This window comes from Vespa velutina, chromosome 3 (assembly GCF_912470025.1).
Source record: "Vespa velutina chromosome 3, iVesVel2.1, whole genome shotgun sequence".
Lineage (NCBI taxonomy): Eukaryota > Metazoa > Arthropoda > Insecta > Hymenoptera > Vespidae > Vespa > Vespa velutina.
Genome location: NC_062190.1, coordinates 8,221,530 through 8,241,529, shown reverse-complemented (window position 1 = coordinate 8,241,529; position 20,000 = coordinate 8,221,530). Strand labels below are relative to the sequence as shown.

The following is a 20,000-nucleotide window of genomic DNA, read 5'->3' as shown; positions in this document are numbered from 1 at the left end:
TAAACATGATCTATAAAACGAAAAAAAAAAAATTACAATATTATAAATCTTTTCCTAATAGATTAGGAAAAGTGTTCATAAAAAAGATTTTTTTTCTTTTTTTTTTTTTTTTCTTCAAAATTTATGATCCGTAAAACGAAAATACATGGTACATAATTTTTCAAAATATTTTCATATTCTATGATACGAATATCCATAATAAGGATACACGATTTCTCTTTTTTCTTTCCTTTTTTCTTTTAACATTTCATCTCTTGAAAAAAAAAAAAAAAAAAAAAAAAACCGAAATATTTGATTCCAAGCATGATCTGTTAAATGATGATAAATGATTGGAAAAAAAAAAAAAAAAAAAAAAATAGAAAAAAAATAAAATCCGTGCAGCAAATGAGAAACATAAATAGATCATACTAAGCGTTTTCATTTCCACGATGTCAACGATCGTTGTGGTAACGTTGAAACAAACTGATTGGTATTCTTATGCGTCGCTAGGAAGCACGTAGCAGAATACTTAAAGTATCATTGTAGCCTTAATTGGAATTGGAGCTAATACCAGCATAAAAGTATGTAGGGTGTATACATTCTCGTACTGTTATATATCATCGAACGAATGCTTTACTTACGATCGGACCTGTGCCATTTTTCTTCTTCCTTCTTCTTTTTTTTTTTTATATTCCTTTTTTTTTAACTACTCTTTGTTATCACAAGCACGTCTTAAATCGGTTACGATCGAACTGAACAATTCTCCATTAAGCAATGTCGAACGATGTATGTGTATATATATATATATATATATATATATATATATATATAAGCGCATATGTATATCAGTAATTTATTACGGTCAAATAGTCCAGCGGTTCTCAACCGATTTGTCCTTCTTCGCACATGTGATATCAAATTATTTTTTTTTTTATTATTATTATTAAAAAATTTTCCCCGCGAGAATTTTGAATGAAAAAGAAGATAAATTTCTTGATTTAAAAAATTGTTTGAGATCTTATTTTTTTTTTAATCATAAACACATGAGACTCCTCGTCGAATTTACTTCCATTTCTGTTTTTTTCTATTTTCTTTTTTTTTTTTTTTCTTTTTTTTTTTTTTTTTTTTCTTTTTTTTTCCCCCTTTACATTAATTTCTCTATAAGATTATAATTTAGAGATTTCGTGTATTCAGATTTTGTTTATTTTCTTCTTGTTTTTTGTTTCTCTACTATACTTGGATATTTTAGAAGGAACGAAAAAATATTTATGCGTGAAACATACAGTGTAATAAGTTTTGCAAAAGGTCTTTTTCTTTTATGAGATCGTTTATATGAATAAAAAAAAAAAAAAAAAAAAAGAAAAAAAAACGAGATCGTAAAGAAAACTGTATGCACATAACAGAACCTAACGACGATATATGTATAAGAAAAAAAGAAAAAAGGAAAAAGAAAGAAAAAAAAGAAAAAAGAAAAATACGCCGTATAGTATGCAACCCGTTTTGAGTAGGAACATTTACACTGTCTTTCTTCGAAGAGATTGAAAAAGAACGAAGAAAAAGATTTAACGACCTATCTCTTTTCTCTTTTCTCTTCTCTCTTTGTACAGTAGAAAAATAAACAAAAACCGTGAGTAGAGACGCTTTCCTGCATCTGCTTCTGCTTCTGCCGCTGCTATTTCAATGTTACGAAGATACGAATCGTAACTTTTACTAATTTCAGCCCTCTTGTTTCAAAATAGAATATATAAAATAAAAAAAAAAAAAAAAAAAGAGGAAAATAAAAGAAAAAAAAAAAATAAAAGAAAGCAAAAAAGCCAAACATGAAAGTTTCCGACGATGCTTATATGTATATACGGTTAACCTCACGCGTTTATATTTACGTAACTTGAATTAACGCGCCAATAACAGCCGTTAGATGTCAGTAAGAACGATGCACCACCCTAAGGGCATTTTACTCGACGTCAGAGTGATCGTAAAATGTTTTTTAACGACTCCCTACTTCGTGCCACTTTTTTAATTATTTGAGGCACCAATGAATACATATATATATATATATATATATATATATATTCGCAAAAAAAAATATATATATTATACATACATTTATACACATATATTTTATATTTCAAATTATATATAATATTTATTAGATAATATTAATTATATATATATATATATAATATATTTAAATATTATTTTTAATACATATAATATATTAAAAAATTATTTAAATTGCAGTATAATAATCGTGTATTAATATTGTTTGATATACGCAATAAAACTGTGTTACTCTATTGAGAGATACATATGCAATATGCAATAATAATACATAAATATGTTTTTATGTATTTTATAATATTGGCGATCTATACGGAAATATTATCAAGAAGAAGAGATAAATTAAATAGTGATGATAAAAATGACCTCCTTTACCTTTATTACTCGGAGGAAGCAAATGCAATTCAGAGAATTTATGTTAACTACGATGTGATTAAATGATGAAAATGTTCTTGACCATACGTTTACCATTGGTCCATATTCTCTCTCTCTCTCTCTTTTTTATTGTCAAATTTTCTTGTTCTTTTTTCAATAAAATGTAGCTTGAGATATCTAAAAAGAAAACAAGAAATCTAGATCACATTGTATTTTACGTATCTTTTTGAATTCGAGATATATATATATATATATATATATATATATAAATTTTTAATTAATTATAAATATATTATAAAAATAAATTTGAATTTATGATATATAGAAATGTTGAAGATTCGTAACTAATTGGATAAATAAGTTAGGTTATTTAGGTATTAAAGTATTCTTTTTTATTTTTAATACTTCGATGGCCATTAATTATGAATTCATTAAAAATATATTGCAGAAAATAAATATTTATTTACGAAATATGAAGATATCGTGGGAAAAAAAAAAAAAGAAATAAATTATATTTTAATTAGAACTCGAAGTTACGAGTGAACTCGCTCATAAATAAATTGGATCGAACGAAAATATACATTCGCGTGCATTTTAATCAGAGAGATCGTCCGTAAAAAACTATGATTGGGACGCGTGCGTCGTTGATTCGATAGCTCCAATATTATTCTTCGTACTTTAAAATCGGAGAAAGAAATGGGAAGAAGCGATGCTATTGGTCTTTGTACTTTTCACTGATTGGCCGACGGCGATAAAAGATATGACATTCGGCGTACATCCTTACCAACACATTTTAACTAAATTTAAATGTCAACTTTTTTTTTGTCTGAACATCTCTTATACACACAAAATTATATAAATATCATGAATATTATTTTACACTTAGTCGCTTGTATCTTCTCTATCTTTTATTCCCCGATTTATTCGATTTATATCGAATAGTTTCAAAATCATACATCTTCATGAATATTTGACGAACTCGATCGATCGAACGTTAAATCTTTTCAATAATAGAGGTCAGGAGTTCTCTCGAGCTCGTCTCTCTCTCTCTCTCTCTCTCTCTCTCTCTCTCTCTCTCTCTCTCTCTCTCTATCTATCTATCTGTCTGCCTGCTGCTGTTGTATACGTGTATGTAAATCAATTCGAAGTATTCGTCGATGAAAAGTTTTAGGTTAACTCGGCGAGTTAAAGTTGGCAGCAATGCTAGCTAGCCGGTTCGAGAGTAGAGCCACCTGGCGACGGCTAGGGGTAATCGAGGCTTCTTTCTTACCCCCACCATACTCGACAGCTGCGTCAGGCGTGGTCGTCCGGCAGTCGCAGTGAGATCCTAGTCGGATGAAGGACTCTCGTACCGGTGTTCTCTTAGGGCGGAGTTTTTTTCCTTTCCTCGTGTATCGTATTCAAGTACTACTTACGTGCGTGGATAAAAGAAAAGGACACTATATATATATATGTATATATATACATATATAATTACACGTAGATAGATCTTGAAATTTTTGATACATACATATATATACTTTTCTTTCTTTTTTTTTTTTCCTATATATATATATTTACAAAAAAAAAAAAAAAAAAAAAAAAAAAAGAAAAAGAAAAAAAGAGATAGGAATCCTCGAACAAATCGAAGTGTGGAAAAAGAAAAAAGAAAGAAAGAACAGTATAGAATAATTTCTAATTAGAAATAAATTTCTAATTGACTTAACTATTAGTCCTTTGATAATAGAAACAGAAAACGCAACATTGATGACGAACGATGAGCGAAAAAGTGAGAGTGATGATCTTAACCACGTTCGGCCGGCAACTCGGCTATTGTGTGAAACAACAACGGCGACAATACGATCGTTCGTGAAGCTTAGCAAAGCTTTTTGAAGAGAAGGCATAAGAGAGAGAGAGAGAGTAAGAGAGAGATAGAGATAAAGATTGTGAGAGAAAGAAAAAGAGAGAGAGAGAGAGAGAGTGAGGGTGGTGTAGGAACGACGCGCGGCAGGAATCCCCCCCCATAAAGTCAGGCGTGCATCTTCTTCCTTGAAAGAATAATCTTTCTTTAGGAATTTTACTTGATCCCAACGAATCTTTTTAATCTTTCCCTCGACGAGAAAGACAATATATATACACACACACACACAAATTTATATACATAATTTACGTAAATATATAAAAGTAAGGGACATTTTGTGTGTTGTGTTGGTGTAAAGTATTCGACGCTCCTACTCTGTCTTATGTATATATATATATAAATATATATATATATATATTTTTTTCTCCAACGTTCGACGGTCGATCGTCTTCTTGTCTCTTTTCTATCTATCTATCTATCTCTCTCTGTGGTTGATATATATATATATATATATATATATATAATATATAATATATATATACGTACGTACATATATATTTCTTCTCTCTCGCTCTCCGTCTTTCTCTTCTCGCACACGACGGACTTTCGTCTTTCTGTGTGCGTGCATACGCGCGCCCTTACGCATCGGACCTCAACATCGTAAGTGTCGTTGTTCTCTCTCGTCCTCTAATAATTTCGTAATTCGCACAAGTTTCTCTCCATATAACGATTTTTTTTTTTTTTTTTTTTTCTTTTTTTTTTTTTTTTTTTATAATTTGTATTTTTTTCTTATTTTTGTCTATTTTTGTTTCTTATCGTACGATAGAATTCTCTCTCTCGTGAATTGCGATATTTTTATTTTATTATTATTATTTCTTTTTTCTTCTCTCATCTTTTTTTTTTTTTTTTTTATTTACCAATCGACTTTCGATGGCGGCTTTCAGTCTTTTCAGTTTATGCTCGACTTAGTATATTGTTTTAGGGTTACTTTTTAAGTTACGTCATTTTATCATGATGGATTATTTTGTATAGTTCTTTGATATATATATATATTGATATATATATTGATATATATATATATATATATATATATATATATATATATACTTCGTACGCGTGCAACATCCAATGAATTGTCTTATAAATTTCGTCTTTTCATCATGGTGGAAAATTGTGTTTAGTTTTTCTTTTCCTCTATCTTCTCTCTATACTTCGTATACATATTTGTATATGTATATTATCCAATAGCTTCATGTGTATATATATATATATATATATATATATATATATATATTATCGTATGTAAATTTTGTTTTTATATTTTTTCAATTTTATTGGTGATCTTTATCATATTTACCGTAAAGATTTTAGTTTTGTTTGGTTTTGATTATAATCTTGATCGAGAAAGAGAGAGAGAGAGAGAGAAGGAGAGAGGGGATGAATATAAAATTGAGGTTATATCTTTGGAAAAGTGTAGAAGAAAAATGTGAAATAATTCAAAGGGATTAATTATTATTTCTTCGTGCAAAGTTCTTTTAATGTCAAAGTTCAATGATGTTGCATAAAAATGAGTTTATATTTGATCGTGTAAACGAAACATTTCCAACATGTCGGGACGAATATTAAACAAAAATATAAAATATAAAATGTTCGGTGTACACATATGTAGTACATGTACATAAATAAGAGATGTATATATATATATATATATATATATATATATATATATATATATTTATATATTTGGTATTGAGAGAAACTAATGTGCAAATTCGAAATTTGTGTGTCGTATCGTATGTTAGATCAGTGGCGTAGGAACGATATTTTTATTTTTTTTTTTTTTTTATTTTTTTATTTTTAATGTTTTGAGAACAACTTTTTCTTTCAAACAAATATTAATCTTTTTTGAATATATTATATTTCTTATGATATAAAGAGAATTGGAAAATTTTTCAGATTGGTTAATGAATCGTTAAAAGCGGGATTGTAATTTTCTAAAATTTTAGAAAATTTCTTTCAATTAAACGTTAATATTAAAAACATTAATCCCTTTTTATTTTTTTATTATATAATATAAACAAAATAAAAAACTTTTATAGGTTATATAATAGATAAATGATTCGATTTCCTTTTTGAATCTAACCTAACAAAATATTCACGGAGATCGATAAATTCGAAGATAAAATCCTCCAAAAAGAGAGAAAAAAAGCGTATAATTTTTGATCGTTCGTTATGCCACTGTAAAAATACTCGATATTATTAAATTGAAGGAGAGAAGGAAAAACCGGTCGTAAAAAAAAAAACAAACGGAAAAAGCAAAAAAATTTGTTGTCTCTCGTAAAAGGTTAGCGGAAAATCGTCGTGGGAGAAAGAAAAGAAGGGACGAAAGGAGAGTAGAAGAAAGGAGGAGAAGAAGTGTACAAGTGGGGGAGGTGTTGTTCACAGTGAAGTAGAAGTAGAAGAAGAACGAACAGGACGAAGAAGAAGAAAAAAAAGAAGCAGAAGCAGAAGAAGAAGAAGAAGAAAAAGAAAATAAATAAAAGGAAATAAAGAAAAAGAAAGATGTCGACGGAAAATCAACAAAACGGTTCAGCTGGTCCGACGCAAAGCAACGGTCTTAAATCTGCAACCATCAACGTGACCGGTAATACCAGGACGATACCGAACAACTCGTCGTTCCTTTATAGCAGTAATTCGATGTTGAATCGAGATAAGCCACGGCAAGTACCGCCTCCGACTTTACCGAAATACACGTCGAGTTTCAACGCGGGATCGAACGGCAGTGGCGCCGCCGAGAGACTGAGCAGAGACAGAGAGGCTGGGGGTAGTTACAGGCTGGCAAGCCTCGAAAGACTCGCCCTCAGGCAGAGGATACTCGATGGAGAAAAAGCCAACGGTGATGCCACATCGGTAAGAATTTTCTATCGAATCGGAATGATCTAGCGATAACGATTGAACCAACGTTTTTATAATATTAATTGAAATATTGATATTGACATAAGTAGGTTTATAGTAAATATTGAATTTTCCGTGACAATTGTATTATATTTTATATTGGATATCATTCAATTCTAACCTAACTTTTTTTTCTTTCTCTCTCTCTTCGTACTTTCTTTTATCACTAAACTTATTAAAGAAAGTATGAGGAAAAAATAGATATATATATATATATATATATATATATATATATATATTTTTTTTTCTTTCTTACGTTGACTATCTTATGTTTACTTATTAGAAAAAATATGAATGGAAAATAATCTTCAATGGAATCTTATCCATCATTTTTCATCAAATTTTATAACATAACTCGATTAATTGCGAGTTTGTTATTGAAACAATCAGGTTCGTTTAATACATTGACCGTATTAATTTTAAATTTGCAATGGTAATCTTATTAGATTGTATATCTAATATGATCGTATTTTAACCTAATTTTTTTTTTCTATCGTATTTTTTTTCCTTTGACAATTAGAAATTATTATTAGAGAAAGTATAGAAGTAAATTTTCTCTTTTTATATCAGGTTCATAAAAAAAAAAAAAAAAAAAAAAAAAAGAGATACAATTTTACTTATAAATTTTCTTTTATACTTTGTTATTTAATATTAAAATCTTCAATAACAACGGCATTATCTATATATATTAGTTAGTACCTAACGTATCTTTTTTTTTTCTCTCTCTTCTTTTTTAAAACGAAGTCGAATTCTAACCTAACTTTTTTCATATTTTTCTTTGTTGATAATCCTACTTATTATAACACAATGAGTTTATAAAAGAAGGTTACCCCTTTTTATCTCAAAAAAAAAAAAAAAAAAAAAAAAAAAAAAAAAAAAAAAAAAAAAAAAAAAAAAAAACCATTCTTTTCATTTTCTCAATTTACGTCTTTTTTTTTATACCACGGTATTCATTTTCCAAGAAAATTAAACATTCCTTAAAACTTTTTTATCATCGCCTATTTTTTCCCTCGCATACGAATCATCATACTTAGACATAACCTCTTCGTAATAGTTCATCGTTTAACGTTCGGATTATCGTATGATGCGTTTGAGGAACGTAATCAAAGTTTCTACTTCAATTTACAGCTTCTAACCTCTTCTCTCTTTCTCTCTCCCTCTCTCTCTCTCTCTCTCTCTCTCTCTCTCTCTCTCTCTCTCTCTCTCTCTCTCTCTCTCTCTCTCTCTCTCAGGCTTCTCGATATCTATAATTCAAGCGTTACACGATGTAATCGACCGATCACAAGATTCTTGTCGGTCTATCGAGCCTGAAATCGTTCCTTGGTATTAGAACGTTATATACACATGGTACCTAATCGTTCGTCGTAATCGTTCATTAACGTTTCAGCATGTATAGGGTAAGCGAAAATTCACTTAATTGGCCCAAAAAGTTCCTAGGTGATTATTACTTCCCCTATCTCACCTCCCCAATCAATTACTCTTTCTTCTCGAGATTTTTTTCCTTTTCAAATCATACAGCTACACGTTTGAAAAGTCTCGAAAACAAAACAGAGTAATCAATTTTTTTTTAATTATCCAGGAACTGTTATGTACTCACCCTGTATTCATTTCTTTCATTAGTTCCAAAATCAAATAAGGAAATTGATTTTATTTATCGATCGATTCGCTTACTTTCACAAAATGTATTTGTGGAAAGAAAAAAAAATAGACTTGAATCAATCAGTGCGTGATAAATTTTTATTATATTTTTTTTCTAATATAATAATGCATAAAGTTTGTAGATCCAATGTCAATATTTGTACAATAATAATAATAATAATAATAATAATAATAATAATAATAATAATAATAATAATAATAATACGAAATGTGTTTTATATTTTAACAGATATTATTTTACAATGAGACATTTTAATTTAATAGAATATTTTATAGCGATGTATTTTATCAGAGATCTCCATTTATAATAATATCGAATCTCTGGTAAAAAAAAAAAAAAAAAAAAAAAAAAAAAAAAAAAAAAAAAATAAAATAAAATAAAATAAAAAAATAGCCAGTTTCAATGAACAATTCAAAAACAATATTTGACATTTCGCGATATCCTCATTGTGAAAGAATGAACAAAAATAAATTTGGACAGGAGACATAGTTTTTTTTTTGTCCCCATACAATTTGAACAATATTTATATTTGTATGCAGTTTCTATATATTTCTTTTTTTTTTTTTTCCTTCTCATTTTTCCCCCTTTTTTTCGTATGAATATCTAATTCACATAAAAGTGCTTTTTAAAAATCAGTTGGAGTATTCGCAAGCCATTCACTTATAGGTATATTGTTTTTTTTTTCCCTTTTGATAACAAAGAAAGAGTGAGAGAGAAGAAGAGAGAGGAAGGGGAGAGAGAGAAAGAGAGAAAGGAAGGAGGGTAGGAGGAGGGAGGGTGTGAGGGAGGGAAAGAGTGACGACCTATACGCACAGTTTACAGCGACAGCAGCAGTATTTCACCCGCCATTGTGAACGTAATGAAGAGGGCATTGAACAACCCATATCTTAATCCTTCCTTTGTACTCATGCCTATCGCGCTTTAATATCTCTCTTAGCTTAAACTAATAATCCTTCTTAATGAAATTTAGGAGATCGGAGAAGTAATAATGATAGTAGTCATTTGTGGAATTAGCAAAAGACGAGGTGTTGCCTCATTTAAAATGAAGTGACTTCTATGTCGTCAAAATGTCTTCCATATAAGCTCGTCCGCCATCTTGAAAGTCGATCACCATCTTGACGTCGAAAAAAAAAATAAAAGATAATAATAATAATAATAAATTATATCAATTTCAAGATTTACAATAATATTGCATCGATAGGGGATGCATCCTCGTAATGACTTAGCGTATTTTCAATATTAGCAAAATATTAAGTTTCAAGTTTATTAATATTCCATAGTCGGTGGAATAAAATTTTTCATCTTGCTTCTTATATTGATCACAAATATTTATCTAGTAGTAAAGAGATAGTTTTCTCGTATTTGATTGAACGTTAATGAGAGTAAATTCGTTTCATTCGTTATGAAACTTTTACAGGAATTAAGAAGGTGGAAAAGTTAGTGTTTCTTAATTTTCGTTGAAATTTGACGTTGAAGGAAGAAAGAGACCTTGTTTTTCATTGGTTGAAATTTTATCAGAAAATGTTCGCCATTTGAAAATCCTTTCAAAATTTCATCGATAATAAGTTTCTCTCAAATTTCTATAGTTGTAAAGTTTTTATAAAATATATATATATATATATATATACACATATAATATATAAAATTGTTGAAGTTGAAGGAAAAGAAAAGACGAAAAGTTTTGTTTAAAGTACATAATATAAAGTAAGAAAGTTTTGAAAAAGAAGTTACTTATCGAATCTGAGAGTAGTGGCAAACGTGGCAACTATGCCAGGAGAGACATAAGATGACTCACAAGTTTTTGCTCGACCGTTTCATAATTCTTGGTACTTATCCGGAGTATACACGGAGCAGGTATCAATCCCCAATCCCCATCTTGGTGCGTCATTCGTACCGCCGCCATTACCTTACTTTCGATTTCCCGTAGGCATTCAACAAAAACCGTTCAAAACTTCAACACACCATCTCAATCTAATCTAAACTTTTTGTTTTTCCTTTTGTTTTCTTTTTCTTTTCTTTTCTTTTTCTTCTCTTACAAAATTTTAGAAAACTTATATGGATTAATGTTATACAATTTAATGTTATAAAATTTGATATTTTTCGATTTTAATAAATTGAATATACGAGTACATACGAATTTAACATATCTCATTTTTATCACTATATTCTATTCGAAGAATATTTGTTTTATATATTATAAAATATCAAACAATCGGTAATTAATATCATTATAATTTATATATATATATATATATATATATATATATATATATAATGTACAAAATACAAATTGATATATTATATTTTACATTACAATATTACATTTCTATTAGAACTTATCGATCGATCGAAAAAAAAAATTTTTATTTTTATTACGAAATACCTTGGAGAGAAAAAAAACACTGTGCAATCAGCGTTACGTACAAATTATGATTTAAATTAAAAACGAAATAGACGAAATAGAACGAAAAAAAATGAAATTTATCAATTACAATACTTCATTTTTTTTTCTTTTTTTTTTCTTTTTCTTTTTTTCATTACTTGAATATATCGAAAAGTTCTCATCTTTGAGAGTTCGAAGAGACAAAATGAAAGGAAACGAATAATTCAAAATGAGAGACTCGAAGGAGCTTAAAAATGTAGTTCTCGTTTTGGATTCTTATGGCCAATGATGAAGTTCGTCGCCATAATTGTCGTCGTCATTCGAACATTAACACACTGCCTCGATCTAATCTCCAATTTTTTTTCTTCTATCTCTATCTCTCTCTTTTAAAATATTAGAAAATCTGTATGTACGATATATATTAATACCGTCATAAAATTTGATATTTTTCGATTCTTATTAACGAAATAAACGAAGTACAAATTAATGCCTCATTTTTATCACGATATTTTATTTAAATGATATTTATTTTATTTACGAAAAAAAAAATTTTCTTTCTCTCGCGTAAAATTACATACGTTTCGCAATGAAATAAAATAAAATAAAAATAAACAAAAAAAAAAAAAAATAAAAATATCTTCATTTTTAAGAGGAATATATCGATTTTAATGGGTATCTCAAAAATTCCCACATTTTTCAAGCTATTTTTGAACGATACATGGGAAATTTATAAGGTACTTGTAAGAGTTAAAAATGAAGTAGACTAAATGAAAACGAAAAATTATAAATTACCATGGATCTTTTTATTCTTTTTCTTTTTTTTTTTTTTTTTTTTTTCCCCGTTACTTGAACATATCCAAAACCTCCTCTTTCATCTTTGAGAGTTGGAAGAGACAGAATGGAACAAAACGAATAATTTAAAGCGAAGGACTCGAAGAGGGTTAAAAATGTAGTTCTCACTTTGGACTCTCATGGCCAACGAAGTTTGTCGTCGTCATCGTCGTCTCGTTTATTTCATGCAGCTTTCTCTCTCTCTCTCTCTCTCTCACTCACTCACTCACTGAAACTAGAAACGTCGTGGTGAGTCAGACAGAAGAGACGAAGGGTTCTGCTCTTTAAGCTACGATGGCGACGACGACGACGACAACGACGACAACGACGACGACGACGACGATGGCGACGCCCCAGAAAAACGATAAATTACATCGTTGATCGAGATACGAGCCGACCAAGCCGCCAGGATCCGCGCTTCTTTTCACGATGTGAGGGAGAAGAGAAGCAGGGGTTGGGAGCGGGAAGGGGGAGGGAACTGATGAAGAGGGAAAGAGGACTGGAGGTGATTATAAATCGAGAGAAGGCTTCGCTTCTCAACCAACCGTTGCTTTATATACTCTCGATATGCGTTGCACTCTCTGTTGCATAGTTCGTAAATTTTGAACTTTTACGAAGTGTTAACGAACCTCTTTGGTCTGTAAGTTCGCGCCACGTTCTTCGCCATTTTGAAGACATTCGTTAAGAGACCCATTGTATGCGTGCAAGCAAATACGCGCACAAAATTTTTCGTAAAGAGGAGAAGAACATTAAATGGGATAGACTTGAGATGTAAAAAAAAAAAAAAAAAAAAAAACGTGTTTAGTCAATTGTATTGATGGTTGACCATTAAGAAAAAAAAGAGGTTCAAAATTCGAACGATGACAAACGCAAAGAGATTCCGTCCTCCTCCCAACCTCCCTCCCCGCTACTCCTTCCATTTATAATTTTAAACTACTTGCAATTCAATTCGTCATAATTTTGTCGAACGATAATTATATTTTTATTTTGTATATTTGTTGATTTATTATTATTATTATTATTATTATTATTATTATTATTATTATTATTATTATTATTATTATTATTATTATTATTATTATTATTATTATTCAATCGGATATTGCAAATTACGCGCGTAAATTTATTTGGTTTCCTCTAAGAAGAGAGAGAGGGGGAGAGAGAGAGAGAGAGAGAAATTAATTGGCGTTAATTTTTACTCTCGAATTTTGAATTATAAAGCGTCGGTATTGCATAATGAAACGTGCGTTTGATCGATTGTTAAGTTAAAACAATATTTTAATCCTAAAGAAATTTTTACGATGTTACATTTGAAATTTTATGGAATAATGAAATTGAAGGGAGGGAGGGAGAGAGAATGCAATATTCGATTGAGATTGGTCGATTTCTTTAAGCTTTCACGTCTTTACAAAAATTTTGTGTATATCTCTGTGAGTGTGTGCGTGCCCACTCGCGGTGGCCTTGGCTCTCCTTAGTCACATGATTGGCTCGACGATGAATCAAATCGACGGGTATAAGATAGAAAAATAAAAAAAAATAAAAAAAAAAAGGAACAAATGATATGAATTGCAAATTAGTCGAAATATCAAAATTATTTTGAAATGTTGCACGTGTTAAAGTTATAATAGATCTTGTGAACGATTTCACGGTACAATGGAGGAATATGGTAGAAGAGGGAAGGAGGAAAAAGAGGAGGAGGAGGAGGAGGAGAAGGATGATTATAAATCCTGAAAAGGGATTCGAACGGGTTGATTGCATTATACGTGCTCTTGGGAAAGTTCGTAAATTTTCAACTTATGAAATTATACGAACTTCGGTGTTACGTCCGCTATTTTGAAAATTCTCTCTTTCTCTCTCTCTCTCTCTCTCTCTTTCTCCCTCTCTTTCTCTCGAAGTCACGTAATTGACTACAACGACGAATCAAAAGCTTTTGCAAAATTAAAAAGAAAATGATTAAATATATAAATCGTGAAAAATTCGATGGTCTAATATTCGACTCGAAATTAATTTTAAACGATGAATATAATAGAAAAAAAAAAAAAAAAAAAAAAAAAGAAAAAAGAAGAAAAATTATTATATACGTTGAATTATTACACGTGTTAAAGGTATCTTCAGAGTATTTATCGACCGTAATGAGAACATTGAGTTTGAGAGTCACTGGTTATACATACATATGGCTGCATTGGCTTGGCTGCACCCTTATCTCTTAGTTTTCATGGACTTTAAGGAGGGGTAACGGGGGAAAAAAGGGAGAAAGAGAAAGACTTATCTCTTTCAGGCCTCTTCAAGGAGACCTTTTCAAATCAAGCGTTAGTTTAGTTAATTGATTGCGAGTGTACTAGCGCGTGCAAATAAAATAATCGTTTCTTTTAAAGATGAATTCGTATGTACTTATCCATATAGTGAACAGAAGAAATATATACATATATATATATATATATATATATATATATATATATATTTAATTATTTCCTAGTATATTATTTTATTATAAATTCGATAAGAAATTATAAGAATAATAATATATATATATATATATATATATATATATATATATATATATATATATATATACACACGTAGAAAAATCTTTTAATTAGTCTTATGGGTTGTTAATTTTATTATTATTATTATTATTATTATTATTATTATTATTATTATTATTATTATTATTATTATTATTATAACTCAAAGTTTTTATCGTGCAAAATTGATTATATTATGAGGATAGATAATTAAGTTATTTCAAAATTAATTATTACAAGGATACGTAATTAAATTATTTTCAAAATTAATTATTTTGAAAATACGTAATTGAATTCTTGCAAAATTAAAAAAAAAAAAAAAGGAAAAAAGAAAAAAGAAAAGAAAAGAAAAAATAAATAAATATCAAAGATAGGAAAATTTTGTATTTATATTAATTATTTTTATACCGAATTTAATTGATATTTGTTATTAAAAAAAAAAAAAGAAATAGAACAAAAACGAAATTTGATTACGCAAAAAAATTAAATAAACATAGATCTCATAATACACACACACACAACACACGTGTATGTATGTATGTATGTTTGTATGTTTGTATGTTTGTATGTATATATGTATATTCAACGTAATCGCATCGTTAGTGAACATCGTTTACGGGAAAACATATGTTCGTGAACGCACATAATTTGTTAGAAGATTGATATCAATGTCGTAAAGCATGAAACAAACACAAGGTACGTGTCTACTTGTGAGCGAACAAGGTTGTCGGCGGTCGCGTGTAACCAATGCTTATAAATACGTTTGGAAGGTCGTATGTAAGTCAATCTGTGTTATGGCCATACCATAAACAATAGCAGGAACAGAGTCGACTGTTCTCAAATTGAAAAGAGAAGTCTGAGATTTTAAGTAGAAAAAGGAAAAGAAGAAAAATAATAATAATAATAATAATAATAATAAGTAAAAATAAAAATAAAAATAAAAAATAGAGAAAGAAGTAGAAAGGAAAAAAATTAGGCGCTGAAGTGGTCTACACACTCCATATCGTAATGACTTTTGAGAAAACTTTTTTCCTCTCTTTTCTTTTTTTTTTTTTGGTTCTTGTTTTTTTTTTCTTTTTTTTTGGTTTTGTTTTCTTTCGTTAGTAATCGTTAAGTACGAAGAGAAAAATGTTTTTCGCCGACGTCGTGGAAACATACTTCAACTTTTCCGCCCGCATACGCTTATCGTACAACAGCCTTGAAAATATGAATACAATTTAACGGTTGTTTCTGTGTAATTGTGTTGAATATTTTTTCTCTCTCTCTCTCTCTCTCTCTCTTTTTTTTCTTTTCCTTCCTTTTTTTTCCAAATGAAAAAAAGCTTAGAAATCCTGTCGAATAATTTTTGTGGCCGATGTAAACGAAAAGAATTGTAACTTTGCGATCGAGAAATTTAGGTTTAGAAAAAAAAGAAAATAATAGAATAAAGGAAGAAAAGAATTGTGATTATTGCGAGGGAAATAGAAATTTTGTTAACTTTGGTAAAATTAATTGGAATTACAAATGGGGGTGGATGAGGGTGGATGAGGGTGGGAGGGATTTTTGTTTCCTTCATAAAATCTATTTGCATACACGCAGTTGTTTATATAGTCATATAAATAAGTAGGATCGTATGAGAATCACTGGATGGATAAACACATGGCAGACTTCTTCGCCCTCTTATGCATTTCGTCGAAGGACCCCTTTGCCCTTGCTACCATAGGGGGGATGGCTTACTAAAGGGTCTTAGCCCTTGGTGCGTCATGTATAATCGAAAAATATACTACGATTCCTCTCGTGTGAGTCACACAAAAGAAAATAGATACAAAATGGTCCCCCATTTGTTTTTATTATGTTCTATTGTCTTTTTCAATTATTTCGAAAATCATGCTTTTTGAGATGAATCAATAATTTAAGCGAACGAATTATTTTTCACGTCGATGAAAATTTTAGAAGAAAATTAATGATTGTCAATTCCCCCCTCCCCCCTCTCTCTTACTTTCGTATCAGAAAAATTTATAGTCGAAGATAATAATTTTTTTTTTTTTTTTTTTTTTTTTTTTTTTAATGTCAATAAAACTTACAAAAAGAATTAATATTCGAAGTGAAAGAATTTTGATTCGTGCTCTAAAAAAAAAAAAAAAGATGTATTACTATGCAGAAATTTATATCAGAGAATACGAATTTAACTTTTGTATTGAAAATTATTGGGGCGTATAGAAACTTTTCGTAATTCTTTGAAACGTCCAACGCAAGAAATTTTCACTTTGAAACGGGTTCCAGACATCATATACTCCATCTACATACATACATACATACATACATACATATATACGTTACTAAGTTTGCTGAGAGAAAGAGAGTTTATGAATGTTAACACGTTGAGAAAACTTTTACGAGCAATACGTAGTCTCTCTTGAGTGTTTCCTTCTTGCTTGTCTCTTTATCTCTTTCTCTCTCTCTTTTTTTTCTCTCTCTCTTTCTCTCTCTCTCATTCGATGTTACTCTCTTATCGGCTTAAAGATGAATGACACTCGTAGATACTTAGTAATGCTATGCGCTTATGAGTTTCCTTTAAAATTATTTTTCCTTATGTCTTCAGTAAAAATATATTTTCATTTTATATCGAAATATTACTAGGGGGATTAAGTTTCAATATAAATGTTTGAAGTAATTATAATTTATTCATAATAGTTAATTAATCTTTTTTGTCTTTCTTTTTTTTTCCCCCTTTCTATTCTTTTAATGTACAAATTACATGGTAAATTTTTAATGATAAAGAGATACTTTTTTTTTTTTTTTTTTTATATGAATAGAAATTATTAAATAAATTACATCAAAATTTAAAGTATTAATATAAATGTTTAAATTTAGATTATCTTTTATATATATATAATAGAAATTATTCGTTGAATTAAATCAGATTTTGTAGAGTTAAAAGTAACACAATGATCATTATAATTATATTAATGTTATAATCTAAGCTTTTATCGTTGATATTTTTTTTCTTATTCTCCATATGAAAATCCATATCGTTCGTGATTTTACGATATAAAAGTATTCTATTAAAAGGCATTTTAAAATATTTGTCAAGTCAATATTTGAATTTTCAGTATATTTATATCAATTATATTCACTTTCTTTTTTTTTTTCTTTTTTACAAAAAAATTCCAATAACCGTTTTGTTGATCAATTAAACTTTTTTTATAGAATTAAATATTGCCATTCAATTATAATTAGAAAATTCGAAAAATTACAATATATCTGTATAAATAATTAATTAACATCATATGTTTATCCTTCTGATAAATAAATAATATCATTTATGATTTCATATATTCAACGATAATCTAAAATAATTACTTATTAAAAGTAATAAAAATTTCTTACGAATCGAAAAAAAAATAAAATCTATATAAAGAGTGAATGAAAGGTTTTTAGACGATTTAAGAAGAAATCGATTAGACTTCTTTCAAGACTTTAAAAAAAAAACTCGCAGTTATGTTTGTACTTTTACAAACTGAGCTTGCAGTTTTATAATTAAAAAAAAAAAAAAAAAAGAAAAAAGAATAATTAATCCGATCTCGAAAAGGAATATTTAATTTTTAACATTATCCTAGGAACTTTTGATTTATTCTTGATATATACTTAGATAAAATATATACATATATATATATATATATATATATATATATATATATACATAAATGAAATACAAGTTGATTGCAATGTAACGGAAGGTGGATCGAAAGGGATGAAGGGGGATGTGCCTGACCATCTGACACAAACAAAGCGCCCTTTCACGAAAGCAGGGCGCGTCCCACTTTTTTTCTTTTCCTTTCTCTCTTTCTCCCTTTTCTCTAGTTATTTATTTTTTCTTTTTTCTTTTTTTTTTTCCCCCTCGAAGCAAATCCTCGCTTTCGTTTCTTGTATATACATACATATGTACATACATACATGCATACGTGCATATATATATATATATATACAGAGGACAAGCGTAGTGGGTTCATCGTCAGAGAAATTGTAGGGAACACAGGAAGCGGAGTGGGGGAGAGAGAGAGAGAGAGAGAGAGAGAGAGAGAGAGAGAGAGAGAGAGAGAGAGAGAGAGAGAGAGAGAGAGAGAAAGAAAGAAAGAGAGAGAAAGGATTCATAGGATTTACTCGACCACCAAAGTACATTCTACCATTGTACATCCAAAGCTACACGTAGAATTCTTCTGCGAAGAGTTATCCAAAAGGCTTTTGTTCGAATTGCAATTGTATCATCTCAATGAAATTTGCTGCAAGTCTATATTACATGTAGACAGATATTCTCCCAAAACTGTATGATTTTTAAAAATGGATGTTTAATCATTTAACGGAATGATCATTAAAATTTTTTAAATTGTTTTTTTTATCTTGTTCGTGACGATTGTCATGTTTAACCTTTTTTTTTTAATGATTTGAAAAGGTGGACGCTTTTGTCGGACCTTTATCTCTTATTTCTCTATTTAAAATAAACGTCTTGGTACGACAATTTTTCAAAAGAGTGCAAATATTCTTTTTTCTCTCTCTCTCTCTCTTTCTCTCTCTCTCTCTTTTATAAACAAAAAAATGAACATTTGAATAGGAATGATCATTGTAATCTTAGATTATATTGAAAGATTAGATTAATACATTGGATAATTTTTGAAAAAAAGTGTCAATGAAATTTGTATTACAAATCTAACATTTTAATGAAATTATCGTAATAATCTTAATTCCATTATTCGAAGATAATTATCAGCTTAGACAATTTTTATTGGCGATATCAAAGAAAACAAATGACATTTATTAATTGCGCAACTATAAATTAAATTGAAATGATAAGGCCATGAATTGAATCAAATTCAGAAAAAAAAAAAAAAGAAAACTAACATTACCATAAAAGAAAATGAAAGCAAAAGGAAAAAATAACACAACTAAATGTAACATAAATTGTGTATAGTAAAACAACACTTAAAAACAAAAAAAAAAAAGAAAGAAAAAAAATACAAATTCATACGAGCGTACACGCAATAACGCAACAACAACAACAATAACAACACAGCAAAAAGACAAAATGGTAGAAAAATAAAAGGGGGGGATAAACAAGTAACAAACAAAAAATAATAAACAATTATCGATTTCAATGAGAACATTATTAAACGAGATCTATCTCGTAGGAATTCTTCTCAATGAAATAATATAAATAAAAAAAAAAAAGAAGAAGAGAAAAGGAGAAACAGAAAATGACCGTGTAAGGGGGTCGTGTCTCTAATCACGTGGCACAACAGCAGCAACGTCCTCGTTTCTCTAGTCATGCGTTTGATCGAAGAAAATTACTTGACGACGCCTCGCAACGGCACGTGCGGGATCCTTTCCTCTCTCTCTCTCTCTCTCTCTCTCTCACAC

General features: G+C 29.1%; 1 protein-coding gene across 16 annotated transcripts in view; it reads left to right on the top strand.

The window, feature by feature from the left end:
- Nucleotides 1-20,000, top strand: part of LOC124948077 (septin-7-like) — a 57,155-nt gene that overhangs the window by 11,933 nt on the left and 25,222 nt on the right. For 5 of the 16 annotated variants that reach the window (XM_047491192.1, XM_047491190.1, XM_047491193.1 and 2 more), the window contains exons 1-2: nucleotides 3,983-4,912; nucleotides 6,597-7,162. The exons of 3 other annotated variants lie outside the window; for them this stretch is intronic. In XM_047491192.1, the coding sequence (XP_047347148.1) occupies nucleotides 6,815-7,162 (348 nt within the window). In that variant the 5' untranslated portion in view covers nucleotides 3,983-4,912; nucleotides 6,597-6,814. Of the gene's footprint in view, nucleotides 1-3,514; nucleotides 3,892-3,981; nucleotides 4,913-6,139; nucleotides 7,163-20,000 lie in introns of those variants that run through there. 8 more of the 16 variants (XM_047491186.1, XM_047491185.1, XM_047491184.1 and 5 more) reach the window with 8 other exon arrangements.